The sequence below is a fragment of the Pseudonaja textilis genome, chromosome 3 (assembly GCF_049901715.1).
Source record: "Pseudonaja textilis isolate UNSWEBS1 chromosome 3, rPseTex1.2, whole genome shotgun sequence".
NCBI classification, from domain to species: domain Eukaryota; kingdom Metazoa; phylum Chordata; class Lepidosauria; order Squamata; family Elapidae; genus Pseudonaja; species Pseudonaja textilis.
Genome location: NC_141992.1, coordinates 174,625,394 through 174,640,009, shown reverse-complemented (window position 1 = coordinate 174,640,009; position 14,616 = coordinate 174,625,394). Strand labels below are relative to the sequence as shown.

General features: G+C 39.9%; 1 protein-coding gene across 1 annotated transcript in view; it reads left to right on the top strand.

The window, feature by feature from the left end:
- Nucleotides 1-14,074, top strand: part of CDH17 (cadherin 17) — a 49,053-nt gene extending 34,979 nt beyond the window's left edge. Inside the window, exons 12-18 of the mRNA XM_026706005.2 lie at nt 1,747-1,938; nt 3,106-3,350; nt 5,262-5,392; nt 6,065-6,289; nt 7,583-7,699; nt 7,804-7,923; nt 13,840-14,074. Coding sequence (XP_026561790.1) covers nt 1,747-1,938; nt 3,106-3,350; nt 5,262-5,392; nt 6,065-6,289; nt 7,583-7,699; nt 7,804-7,923; nt 13,840-13,946 — 1,137 coding nt within the window. The 3' untranslated portion in view covers nt 13,947-14,074. The remainder of the gene's footprint in view (nt 1-1,746; nt 1,939-3,105; nt 3,351-5,261; nt 5,393-6,064; nt 6,290-7,582; nt 7,700-7,803; nt 7,924-13,839) is intronic.
- Nucleotides 14,075-14,616: the final 542 nt, after the last annotated feature.

Below are 14,616 nucleotides of genomic sequence, written 5' to 3'. Positions count from 1 at the left end.
CCTACCAGAACTTCCAAAGGACCATTTTTTGCCCCTCCTAGCATCCGGAGGCTTTCCTCGGGCCTCTGGGAGGGTGAAAATGGTCTCCCCCAGGCTCCAGAGGGCCTGCAGAACCCAGAAACAGGCCTGTTTCTAGACTTCCAGAACTTCCAGTTTGGCCCATTTTTTGCCCTCCCAGAGCCTCTGTGCAGACCCTACACTTACCTGCATCCAAAATGGTAATGGCAGGGTGGGGTGGGCAGGGCCAGCCAGTTGGTTCAACTACCAGTTTGGAGAACCAGATGTAAATTTAACATCTGGTTTGCCTAAACTGGTCCAAACCGGTAGAATCTCACCCCTGGTAGTTCCCTCAGCTGTGAAAATTCTGCTCCAACTGGCACACACAACGTTTTGATTACTCCATGCGCACATCTTTTTAGTTTCCTGTCAGTTAACTTTTTATTTTTTAAATTGCCTTTATAATAGGGGTTCCCAACCCCTGATCCACTGACCAGTATTGTTGAGAGGCTTGTTGAGATCAGGGCAAGTGGTGGGTGAGTATGCAAAACTCCATTTGCACAAGCGGAGGGCCTGCACAAAAAACTTCCCCTCCCCACCACCACTGCTGTCACTGGTTCATAGAGTCTGAAAGGTTGGGGACCTCTGCCTTATAACTATCATTTGATTGGTTGAGCAGTCAACCTATAGACCTGAAGGTGGCAGCAAAGAGTTGTAGGAGCAACAAATTCAGGGGTCAGATTCTACCAGTTTGGACCGGTTCAAGTGAACTGGATGTTAAATTTACATCTGGTTTGCCAAACCTGTAGTTGAATTGACCAGCTGTCCCTGCCCACCCTCCCTGTCCCTCCCAGGAATCTCCATGCAGCCCATTTTGGATGTAGGTAAGTGCAAGGTCTGTGCAGAGGCTCTGGAAGGGCAAAAAATGGGCCAAACCAGAAATTCCGGAAGTCCAGAAACGGACCTGTTTCTCACTTCTGTATGCCCTCTGGATTCTAGGGGAGATCATTTTCGCCCCCCACCGAGGCCCGAGGGAAGCCTCTGGACTCTGGGGAAGATGAAAAACAGTCAAAATGGAAGTTTCAGAAGTCTGGAAATGGGCCTGTTTACAGCTTCCGGAAGGCCTCCAGAGCCTGGGGGTGGCCGTTTTGCCCTCCCAGAGGTCTGAGGGAAGCTTCTGGACCCTGGGGAAGGCAAAAAGTGGCACTCCTGAAAGTTCGGGTGGGCCACGCCCACCATGGCCACGCCCACCCAGCAACCGGGCAGCAAACTGGGGTTGGAATTTTTGAATCCCATCCCTGCACAAATCCAGTCTCCCTAGCATCTAAATGAAATCATAGAAGAGATCCTGAACCCTGAGATTAAATGGAAGAGGTCCACACAGCACATTTGCTGAATCAACTGGAACCAAACAGTAAACTCTAACCCAAAGTCACCTAAAGTCTTCTTCGTGTGTCATGAATTGTCCTGATGGAAGATCTTGAGCATGAATAATAAAAAAAGAAAACACCATTTTCAGGATGGAGAACTTTAAAAAATCAGGCTGAGGAGATGTTTAGTGGAGCATCGTCACACCAGAGCAATGAGGCTGTCTGGACATGGTCTTAGAATGTTGGGCAGCAGCAAATTATGATTTCAAATTATTCCATCATAAAGCTCTCTTCAAAATAGCCAGTTCTTTTTAGAAGTGTTATTTCTTCTTTTCTGTTCTATTGTTTTATATTTATTGTGTTTTGTTTTTCACTGTAGTATGGCACTGTGATTGTTGCAGAAGATCGGAAAGAAGGATCCCTTATATTTAAAATTCAAGCCACAGATGATGATGAACCATCCACTGGAAGTTCTCAGATTATTTACACCATCACAAAGGGTGACCCAAGTAATAGTTTTAAAATACTGACTGATCCTGAAACAAATTTAGGATCTATTATAATTAACAAGGTGAATGAATGTCATTTCTTTTATTGTTATATTACATAGATTTAATTAACATTTTTTCAAGGCACAAAGCAGTTGAATGACTAAGAAAAAATCTACATTAATTTGAGAATAGCAATAGGATGTCTGTATGATACCTACAAAATCTCCAAATTTAAGAAAATTGAGAAAAAAATGTCTTTATAGGGTTGCAGTTTTGCAAGAGATTAAAATCTTATGAGATTCTATTTTCTTTTGAGATCTTGTGTGTTTTAAGGCCAAAATGCTAAATGACATAATGAATGCTTTCACATTTATGAAACCTGAAGTTGCAGATTTTTGGAGAATAGTTAAAAACAATACACTTAGAGGTGTACCCAATAAAGCAATTTCTTCTCCCTAACTCCTCCAACTATTTTGAAGGCAGTCATGTGATAAACACAAACATCTTTACTTACAATAAAGATAAAACACAGCCATATTATTTTATTGTCTTGGAATACCGAGAGAACATGGAGATGCCATGTGCTCCCTTGAGGAGACTAAAAAGAAAACTCAAAAATTCAGTCAATCAAAGCTTCATCTCCTAAATAGTACAGACCTGAGAAAATGCCTCTTGTACTCCTCAATATCAGGCATTTCCCACAAGTAGGCAGATAGGCAAAAAACCTGATAAATTTAATCCTAGGTTACAGAAAATGTAAATAGTCTTTCTAAAAATTTGACCTCTCTTCTGGCAAAATCTATTCAAACAGAGAATGGTTGCCAGTAAAAACAAACAAGCAAGCAAATAAATAGATGCTTGGCACTTTAGCATTTTTGACCTTAAAACTGTCTGAGATGCATCTGATCTGTTTTGTTCTGAATAAGCAATGATCATTCAGGGTACCCAAACTGTACAGTTTCAGTTGCTGCTGTCAGGTAAGCTCTTTGTGGTCTACCAAAGAAGGAAAACCCTTTGTTCAGTTTACCCTTAGATTAGGCCACCTGAACTAGTGGTGGGGTCTAGTTCAGGGCCTATTTTGAAGTGGCCTAGCTGCAGGTGATGAAAAATTGTAGTGTCCTAGAATTCTTCCTCGAGGATAGGAAGTTGGGGAACTCTATATATATTTCAAGAAGATAATGTTTTCTTCTGGTGTAAGTTCCTGGTGGGCTGTTATCCCTGTTTTAATTTCACCTTTGCTTTTGTAGGGTCTGGATTTTGAAACAAATTCAGTGTATAACCTTACAATCAATGCTACTAATCCTGAACCTCTCGTGGATGGAATAAAATATAATTCAAGTTCATCTACTTTCTTACTGGTCCTTGTTATTAATGTGGATGAACCACCGGTTTTCCTCCATCCCAACTACATAGTTATGCTTTATGAAAATGTGACCATTGGTTCCAATGTGACAACCATAAAAGCTTTTGATCCAGAAGGATACCCAATAAGGTAAAGGCAAAAATATATTTTGGGGGTGGGGTGGGGTGGGATTAGAGTTGTACTAATTGCATTGCTGAATCCAATCCAGAAGATTCTCCTGCTTTCTTGACTTGAAAGAACCACCTAAAATGTTATATTGTATTTGCATAGCCTGTTTAATGTGACTGTGTGCATTTTTTGGATGAACATAAAATATTGTATCACCAAAACATGATACAAGGTTGGCCTTGTCATCTAGGATATTTATCCAGAAAAACACCACTGAGGATTAAAAAGAGCCAAACTTAGCACGTGCAAAAGTAACCCCTGTATTACTTAAGTATATTATAAAGATGTCAGTTTCTGTAGGCAGAAATGGCATAATCCAGATTAGAAACCCATCATAGGGCTACATGTATAAATCCAGGGGTGGGATTCTACTGGTTCGGACCGGTTCATGTGAACCAGATGTTAAAGTTAAATCTGGTTCACCAAACCGGTATTTCAACCAACCGGCTAGCCCCACCCACTGCTCCCAGGAGTCTCCATGTGGCCCATTTTTGATGGAGGTAAGTGCAGGGTCCACACGGAGGCTCTGGGAGGGGGAAAATGAGCCTTCTGGCTTCCAGAGGACCACCAGTGCCCGGGGGAGGCTGTTTTTACCCTCCCAGAGGCCCAGGGGGAGGCCTCCGGACCCTTGGGAAGCAAAAATGGCCTCTCTGGGCTCTGGAGGCACACCGGAAGCAGGAAACAGGAAGGTCTGGTAGGCCATGCCCACCATGGCCACACCCACCCAGCAAACTGGGCAGCGAACTGGTTGCTGGGAATTTTGAATCCCACCCCTGTATAAACCTGTAGGTATATATGAATCTAGACGGCATACATTCTTTCATACTCATGGCTTGATTTTTGAGTGGTGGGACAGAAAAAACAAATGGCTTTATATTTAATTCAGCAGTATAATATATACAAATCTATTTCAAAGACCTTATAGTTAGATTAATTAAATATACTTCATATGATTAAATGCCATGTTAGATCTCTGCACATTAAAAATGTATTATGGTTGAAAAAACTCTGAATAGGGGTTGCACCCAAGGTTATGGGGGGTGACATCTCCCCTAAAACTTCATGCTGTATTTCACTGGAATAGTAGAAGAATTTTTCAAACACTTGTTAATTTCCTGTTGAAAACTGTTGCCCACTGAAGCTTCTCTTTGCAACAAAGAACGTGACTTTGAGGAGGATGTCAACTTCTACTCAGTATTATAAATAACCTGTCAAGATCATAGCCACATTCATGCAATGTCTCTTGGTGCGGGAGTCTGATTGCATAGTGGTGGCTTTTATCTTGATTTTTTTTCAGTGCCCCCATCTTCTACCCTATTTCCATCAAAAACTTGTAACAAAAGATGGGAAATTGATTCTCTGTGATAAGAAAGTTGAACAAATGGATCAAAATATGTTGCTTGATTGAGAGACTGTTTGCTTTGCAATAGTGATCACAGTTATGAATAAAGCACCAGGGTAGAAATTGGAAGACCGTGAATTCTAGTCCCACTTTAGGTACAAAGCCAACTGGATAACCTTGGTCAATCACTCTCTCTTCACCTTAAGAAGCAGGCAATGGCAACTACCTTTGGAATCATGCCAAGAAAGCTGCAGGAATTTGTCCAGCAGTTGTCAGGATCCAACATTCAACAACTTCAATCCTTGAAGACAAAAAGAGGGGAGGGGAGGGGAGAGGAGAGGAGAGGAGAGAGCTTAAATAGATAGACCATTTGCCAGATAAAAATGGCTCATCTGTTCTTATGGGCAATGAACAGGGCTAGGATTCCAAAAGCAATGGAAGGAAAATGCACAAATTGATGCATGCTACTGTTGAAAATGATGCTTTTTGGCTATGTTTATTTTCTTATGTCTTATTTTCCTGGTTGCAAGGTACTGGCTGGGAAAAACGGACACGAATTGGCTGGAGATTGATCCTGTCAACGGCCATGTATACACAGCTGCCCCACTGGATTTTGAACTGTACAAAGCCTACACAGTAGACATTGTTGCAACTGAAGAAAGTAAGAAAGCAAAACTTTATCCTCCAAGGATACCTTGGTTGTTTGAAAGGGCCTTGGCCAAAATGCCTCCTAACAGGTTCTACGTTTGATTTTCTCCATATATGGTGACAGTGGCTCGGAGAGTCAAGTTATGCTATTTAAAATTATCTATATTCATATCAATGTTACATTATGTATTTTAGAATTACATATACATTTAATATGGCAGCTTGCACTGCCTAGAAAGTCAGTCCAAAGCAGATGCGCGTGCTACTGGGAGTCTTTACCAGGGCACTGGGATGTCATTGATGCCAAGAGATGAAGGTGGTATCACCAGTCTTGGTCTTGTATTGATAGGTATTTTAGCAACTTATAAACTTGAAATGGAGTAACTCACAGCTTTAAATAAACAAGTTGGCAGTAATAGGGTTATAGATGAGACCGGATCTCCTCTTCTCCATTATGAACTAGAAATTGGTTATTCATTATTTCCAGTGTCAGGATCACAGACAGAAGTGTTTTTCTGTAAAGATCATAGCAACTACCGTATCTTCAGCCTATAAAACAACTTCTTAATTGTGAAATCTGCCCCTTAGCTCTGTTCCTTTTTACAATGTTTATAAGCATTACCAACCAGCTATAAATTTCTCAAAACAAGTTCTAAAATATTTCTTGCTCTATTCAAATGTACAGGCGGAGCACATAACAGTGGTGTTACACAGCTGATACTGCATCTTTTGGATGTCAATGATAATCCTCCATATTTAGTAAACAAGTCTGTGTTCTTGTGTCACCCACTCCAAAAAGACAAGAGTGCAAAATTTGAAGTTGCTGATCCAGATTCAGAAACTCCAAAGTTCACATACTCCCTCGTTGGCAGAGAGTATGAGGACAACTGGATCATTTCTAAAGTGGATGGTAAGTATGTTTGTGATAACACTAATAGCACTTAGGCTTATATACTTCCACACAGTGCTTTATAAACCTCTCTAAGTGATATACCGAGTCAGCATATTGCCCCCGACAATCTGGGTCCTCGTTTTACCAACCTCAAAAGTATGGAAGGCTGAGTCAACCTTGAGCCAGTGAGGATCAAACTCTTGCCACACAGTAGAATTAGCTTGCAACAGCGCATTCCAACCATTGCACCATCATGGCCCTTTTAAGCTAGTTCCTACTTACGCATAGGTTTTATAAAATTTTATCTTTTTTAATGTTCTAAATCATCCAGATTTACTTTGTGGTAAGATGAGTGGCCAATAAATGTAAATAAATAAATAAATATTAGCTAGATAGGGAGAGAGATAGGGAGAGAGAGAGAGAAAGAGAATGAGAGTAGAACCTCTGGTCACAACCATAATTCATTCCATAACTTCATTTTGGAAATTTGGTGCTTACAAAAAAAAATGGTGCGGAAGAGGAAATTGGCAGGGGGGAAAAAATTGGTCTTGGTCAGACCAGAGGTTCTACTCAATCTACTGTAATAAATAAATAAATAAATGGCATGTTCTAAATTTTTGACTTGCCCAGCCCAAAAGGTTTAACTGTCTTTCTGCCTATTTCTTAAGATTTGATAGATACTTCCTTCTCTTGTCTCAACCTGGTGGATGGATACATGTTTAATTGAGACAAGAGAAAAGACAAGATCTTTTCACTGGCCACTACTAAACTCTGGGAGCTATCTTTGGAAGCCTGGTTAACATCCTTTCTATTGGTATTGCATTTGCCTTTGAGGTTTTTTTGAAAGTATTCGCTCCATCAATTTTAGAAGTTACCATTCGCTCCATCAATTTTAGAAGTTACTATGTCCTGCTTCCACTAGTTTGATAATATTTATTAAATATTATTAAATATTTTTGTCAATGTTTTTGTCAATGTTTTGATATTGTATTTTTTTTTCTAAATTTACTAAATTTAAACATTGTCAACTCTGTGGGTGAAAAATATACATTGGAAGATTAACAGATTTCCAGTAGGCTACAAATCTTTATATATAAAAATGACCAGACAAATAATTAAATAACTAAATGAATGCGCTGAATTCAGCCATATTGAAATCTGAGCCAGTGAAGATTTGATATTTGTTTGGATCTGGCCAGAAAGTGAAGACCTTCTAATACTTTAATTATTTAAATTAAATTATTTAAGTTTTTGCTAGTCATTATGATCATTATAATAATCACAGTATCATCATCCTATTTGTTTTGTCAGACAAACATGCTTCCATTACCCCAAGGAACTTGAAACTTGAACAGAAGGTCTATGAGGTGCCACTGAAAATTAGTGACAATGGAAGGCCACCAATGGAAGCTGTTGTCAATCTGAAAGGTATGCAAGCGAAAATGTCCCTCATTCTGCTTTCAAAATTTTCTTTTTATTATTGCAGATGCAAGAGTTTGTCTTATAATGGATCTATGTTTTTTTTATTACAGTGGATGTGTGCAGGTGTGTCGATGACAACAGCAGGTGCTTTATAGAAATCGAAAATCCAAATTCATTCCCAACGGTAGGAGCAACAATTGGCATACTGGTTGGTGTTCTAGTTGTTATAGGTAAGTGTTTGTTTTAAATACAGAATAACAGAGTCGGAAGGGACCTTGGAGGTCTTCCAGTCCAGCCCCCTGCTCATGCAGGAAACCTTATATTATTAATTGATATACCTACCAAGAGTTGAGTTGATGTCCATGGGGCTTGTATAGAATAAAATAAAATAGAATAACAGAATTGGAAGGGACCTTGGAGTCTATCCAACCCTCTGCTTAGGCAGGAAACCCTACACTATTTCAAACAAATGGTTGTCTAATCTCTTAAAAACTTCAACTATTGGAGCATTCACAACTTCTGGAGGAAAGTTGTTCCACTGATTATTAAGTGAAACATTTGTGAAGTGAATTTTTCCCCATTTTACAACCTATCTTGCCTCAGTTGTTAAGTGAAGCACTGCCGTTGATAAGTTAGTAACCCAGTTGTTCAGTGAATCTGGCTTCCCCATTGACTTTGCTTGTCAGAAAGTCACAAGAGGGGAATCACATGGTCTTGAGACACAGCAATAGTCAGTTGCCAAGCATCTGGATTTTGATCACATGATCATTGGGATGCTGGAAAAGTCATCACTGAAAAACAATCATAAGTCACTTTTTTCAGTAATGTTGTAACTTTGAACAGTCACTAAATGAACTTGTCAACTCATAAAACATTTTTTATGCACCTTTTATAGTTGACAACAGAAAGAAGGGGGGGGGAGTTTCAAAGAGCAGGCAGCACTGTGGAATTGAAAGTACATTCCATTCATATTTTCTTCAGAGACTGATTAGATGACTAAAGCTTCTGCCGGGCAAAAATCTACTTGAAGAGCATGATTAATGACTCTTGGCTATGGATGTTTTCCGGTGGATGATATACCCAGAGGGTGGTGGGAAAAGCAGGATCAAGGGTGACAGTGAATTACATATCTCAGAGTTGGCTACGCCCAGTTTAATGCCAGACGTAGAATGTTAACTTCAAATAAATCCTTTTAAGTTTTGGGAGTGTGGCTCGAGGCTCATGATTTAATTGGAGTAACTGCTGGAATCCTGACACTTGTAAGTAAGGACTTTATAAGTTGAGGGCTACCTGTATTCTTTTCTATTGGAAAAACTGATATTACTGCAATACTATATTTGCAAAAGAATACAGCATTTTTCTGGACAATATATAACTCTAGGCAGGCAATAAGAAGAGATTGGACAGTCATTTGTCCAGAATAATATGGGGTCTCCTGCATGAGCAGAGAGTTGGACTAGGGGTCGCCACCTTTTGGATTTCAGGGACCATCAAACTCATAATTTTAGATTCCAGGGACCACTAACTGGTTCTGTGGGTGTGGCCTAATTTGTGGGTGTGGCTTGATGGTCATGTGACTGGCTGGGCATGGGTTGTATGTAAATATTATAAATATTTATATAAATATTGAATTTTTTATAAAAAAAAGGAACAACTTTTACCCAAAATCAGGCAAAGCAGGCAGATTGAGTTGCTCACAGAATCATTCAGTGATCTATCTATCTGACATCGGCTAGCTCAGTCTCTCAAATTTGCTTGCTGTGAGTCTGCACTGAATTTGCTTGCAAGTAAACCTTCAGTCTTAAGGGAGGTTCGGCTGTACTTACAAGCAGAGCCAAAGATCTAAAGACTATCGAGAAAGCAAGAAATCCAATCATTTCCTGCTTCCTAGCTAGTCTAAATCTCCTGGCACAGCAGAACAGATGATGGTTGGAAAAAAGAAAAAAAGAAATTTAGCAGGCAAGTTTACCAGGTAAGGAGTGAGTGGGCAGGGAGGGTTCCCGCGGGCCATGTGGGTGGCGCAGCCTTGTGTTTCTGCACAGCCTGGATTAATTGCTTTGGGGGGGTGCTCTGGGGGTGAGATTTCTCTGCGGCCCACCAAAATTTTCTCATGGCCCACCAGTTGGCGACCACTGGCACTAGAAGACCTCCAAGGGTCTTTCCAACTCTGTTATTCTGTATTCTAACATGTTGCTTATATCTGTACATGTCTGAATGTTTCATCTTGACTCTATTAATTTATTCTCCAAGTGCCAACTTTCTACAGTTAGATAATAGTTATTGTGTTTAGCCTGAACTAGACAATTTGATAATACTAGAAGACACTGTACTGCATCTCTTTCCTGGAGATGGAATGAGAATTCTCTGTGATTTTGAAAACACATAAAGGAGCCAGGATGACTGATAGAACTACTAAAGAATTTGCCCTTTCAATATATAAATAAATAATAATAATATTTAGACTATAGATATGTTTTTATAAAGATAGTACTTGTGAAAATAGATTGAATTAGCCAACATCTGGATTTTTAAAGGAAAAATATTTATAATTCTTGAATGAGATAAAACAGGCTGACTTTAACATTTGCCTGAGTGGTAGATCCAGTCCCCAGTTTGAAAGCAAGAGTGACCATAGACTCATTTTATTGTATTTCTTAGGCAGGAACTTTTGAAATCATCAAGAGTTACAAGAAATAAGCAAAAGCAAAGTGTTCCATATTTTGAGCTTGAAGGCCTTAGACCCAAACCTTGAAAGCACTTCATTTGAAAAAGGAATGTATTCTTTGCAATTCTTTTCAGTTTGCTTTTGTTGTTGTCTGCATAGAAACTCAGAACAGGAAGTTGCCAGCAGCTTAGTTAGATCAGAACAAAATCAGTGCATTTGACAAGGGAGGCTGAAAGCAGATTCTAAGAGAAACCATAGCTAGATTCAGAGGATGTGGTCAGAACAGTACCTAGAAGCTTGTTGCATCTTGTGTTGACGGGCAAGCAGGAGTCTATATGGTATAGGTCATGCTAAGAACACCTGAACAGCACAATGTCTACATGCTGAACAGCATCACTTACATACATGCCGTATTGATAAGAAATTTGTAACCAACCATTGTATTTGTCAGGATTCCAGTGATCACCCTAATTCAATCATGAGCCTCGAGCCAAAAAACCTCAAAGAATTTATTAGGAGCCGACATGACCTATATGAAGCCAACTCTGGCATATGTAATTTACAGTCACCTGTGACCCTGTTTCCCCCTCCCCCCCGAGTGTGTCATAAATCAGATTCTCCAATTAAACAGTTCACAACCTGGGTGTCATCAATCACATTCTCCAGTTAAGGAATTTCCCAGGCAAAAGCTCCAGTAACTTAGCTACAATGTTTTTGAGATAAGATTGGAATGTGCTTCTGAATTCATTTGCCGTACGCTCCTTCAGGTTCCCTTTCTTTCTTATGGCAACTTGGAAACAGGTATGGAAATGTTTTCAAATTTCCTATATCCTGAGGTATAAAAATAGAATGCCAGTCCTGCTCAGTGCTCCCCCCCAGCTCTTTGCTAACAGAGAGATCCTTATTTTTGATCAGAAATAAAGAGATATATTTCCACTTTCTTCAACCCTGTGTTATTGAATGGCACTTGCGCTGGGTAAACGTACAATAGATTGGTTCTTGGCCAACAAACTGACGGCATCAAGAGATGCAGATAAAATAACTGCATCTCGAGAACACAAGCCTAGTATTGTTGACCTGGGCCCTAAAGACACAGTATATGTGCAGATGGCTCCCCTGGCCTCAGATACTTGCAGAGTCAGGGGAGGTCACCAGGAGAAACACCCAAGATCCCAAGTCATTGGAGAACATGTGGCATCTTTAGATCCAAAAGAACATCTTTAGCTATTTCTGGTAATTTCTACTTCTTCATATCTTATCTATGGTGCACCAAGCTCTCTGGGTAAATAGTACATCTGTATATAGTATATAGTACATCTGTCATGGTGGATGTTTGCAATTACTTGACTAGGTAATTACTAGGGTAGACTGCCATTCATGGGATGAATGGTTGCATTGATGAAGTGATACTATTCATTTCTCCAAAGCACCTGAGGGCAGGAAGAGGCAATGGGTGGAAATTAATCAAGGAGAAAAGCAACCTGAAACTAAGGAGAAATTTCCTGACAGAACAATTAATCAAAGGATCAGCTTGCCTCCAGAAGTTGTGAATGCTCCAACACTGAAAGTTTTTAAAAAGATGTTGGATTACCATTTGTCTGAAGTGGTTAGGGTTTCCTGCCTAAGCAGGGGGTTGGACCAGAAGACTTCCAAGATCCCTTCCAACTCTGCTATTCTATTCTATTCTATTCTATTCTATTCTATTCTATTCTATTCTATTCTATTCTATTCTATTCTATTCTATTTGGGCCTCCAAAATGGCCTTCACAGTGGTGTTGGTTGTAGAAAAAAAAAAGACAGGTGCTGATTTCCATGGAAGGATTATTGCTCAATTGTAGAACACAATTGTTTTTATATAAGGACACTTCCAGGCCCAGCAGGTCCTTGCAACTTTAGTGAAGAAGATAATAGAGTTGGAAGGGACCTTGTAGGTCATCTAGTCCAAGCCCCTGCCCAAGCAGGAGACCCTACACCATTCCTGACAAATGGAAGTCCAATCTCTTCTTGAAAGTCTCAAGTGATGGTGCACCTACAACTTCCGAGGGCAAGCTGTTCCATTGGTTGATTGTTCTCACTGCCAGTTGATTGTTCTCACTGTCTAATGGTTCTCACTGTTCTCAGATGTTACGGTGTAATTTTCTTACTGATCAGGTTTGACTCTACTTAACTTTTCAAGTTTGATTATTATCTAAATGTTGTTTTTTAACTAGGTTCATGTTTAAATTAAGAACAAGGAAATTAAATTGTAGTTGTAGTTATAATTAATTTTGTCATAACAGAGAAACACACCACTATATTCGGAACCATTAAAATGATCATTGAGAGTTGACTTCATATTTGTGAAAATAACCATATCAAAGGTTCTGAACTTAGTCTGGAGACTACCATTTACTTAGGCAAGATATGAACCCATTCAAACCCTGGTTTAAGACCAAATTATAGTAGATCTAATATATGTTCCTTATGATACATTTATTAATATTATGTACATTAATCCCAAGTGACTGTTAATAAGATTGTATTGTTATGAGAAATTGGAGGAAGAGAAATGAAGACCAGACAGAAAAACTCAAGAAAGAGAAGGCGAGTCTATGGGCAGCTTATCTCATAAATGGAAACTCAGCTCAGGTTACAAGAAATTTGGGAAGAAATGCTCTGAATCACTCACAGACTCCGCCTTAATGAACCAGGAGTGAGAAATTCCTTCTACCATTTCCAAGATTTTGTATTTATTTGCTGTCTAGTATTAAAGGTACCTTCCTGAAATCTGTGTAGTTCTATATAGCCTGACAATTGTTAAGGCTATTCTGGGACACACTTAATGGAGAATAAGCTCTGCTGAACATGAGATTTTAACTGAGTAAGCACACAGAGTGTAAGCACAGTAGAAGTACTATTTGCTTGTGACATGGTTGCAAAATATGGTTTTGTGTAAAGCAACTTTCCTGGACCTAGTACCTCTTAGATGTCTTAGGTGATCAGACCCATGATCCCCAGCCACCACAGACCATAGACTGAACTAGCAGGGAGCAGGGGAAGAGGTAGGATATATCTAGAGCAGGGGTGTCAAACTCGATTTCACTGAGGGCAGCATTAGGGTTGTGTTTGACCTCCGGGGGCTGGAGGGGGCATGGTCAGGCTGTGTGTGGCCAGATTGACATCACTCGTGTTGGGGTCGCCTGTGGTGGCCCAAGCACTCTGCCAGTGAAAACAGGATCCCAAGCTCCATTTTCGGCTGGAATGGCCTCCTGAAACCCTCAGCCAGCAAAAAGGGACCTTGGAGTTCTATTTTTGTTGGCTCCACGGGCTGGTCCTTCACTGTTCCAGGGCAACCCCACGGGCCAGATCTCTAGGTACCCTGCAGGTCAGATCCAGCCCATGGGCCTTGAGTCTGACACCCCAGCTCTAGAGGGTTCTAGTTTGAGAAAAAACTGAGTTGAATATAAATTAAATTTGTTTTCCTGTTTGTTTGTTTATTTAGGTGTCATTTTGGGACTAGTGTTTTTTCATCTTGATCGCAAAAAGAAGAATGAGAAAAACATTACACCTATTGCCATCAGGAGCTCTGAACTGGATGCCTTGACTTAAAGGATTCAATGAAACTGCACATTCATGTTTTTCCTGTTCTCATTGTTGAGATCTCCTTTTTTTAAAAAATAGATTTTATTAAAACAATTTACATAAGTAACAAGAAATACTTTCAAAAAAAGTTAAAATACAGGGAAAAATGTGAAAAAGAAAAAAAACAAAAGAAAGAAACAGAAAATAAAAGAACAAAAATCACACATAGACACACAGATACACAGACACACACACAAATAAAAGAAAAGGCTTCTAATCTTCCTCTTGTTAGTTATACATACAATTCTCATCAAACCTCTCTCTCCAGGATTTCATCACACAGGTAGTTCTCACAAACATTACTTAATGATGTTTGAAGCTACATTGGTGCTCTAAAAAGTCTTATGAATGGGCCTCACACTTACGACTATCACAGCATCCCTGCAGTCACATGATCAAAATCATTTGCCAGCTGACATCAGAGGTGGTATTCAATGGGTTCTGACCAGTTCTGGAGAACCGGTAGCAGAAATTTTGAGTAGTTTGGAGAACTGGCAAATACCACCTCTGACTGGCCCTGCCTCCATCTATTCTCTGCCTTTTGAGTCCCTGGTGATTGGCTGGGCCTTCTTTTGTTGCCCTGCACAGGAGAACGGAGCTGGAAAGCAGGGATGGAGAGGGAATGGAGATTTTCAGT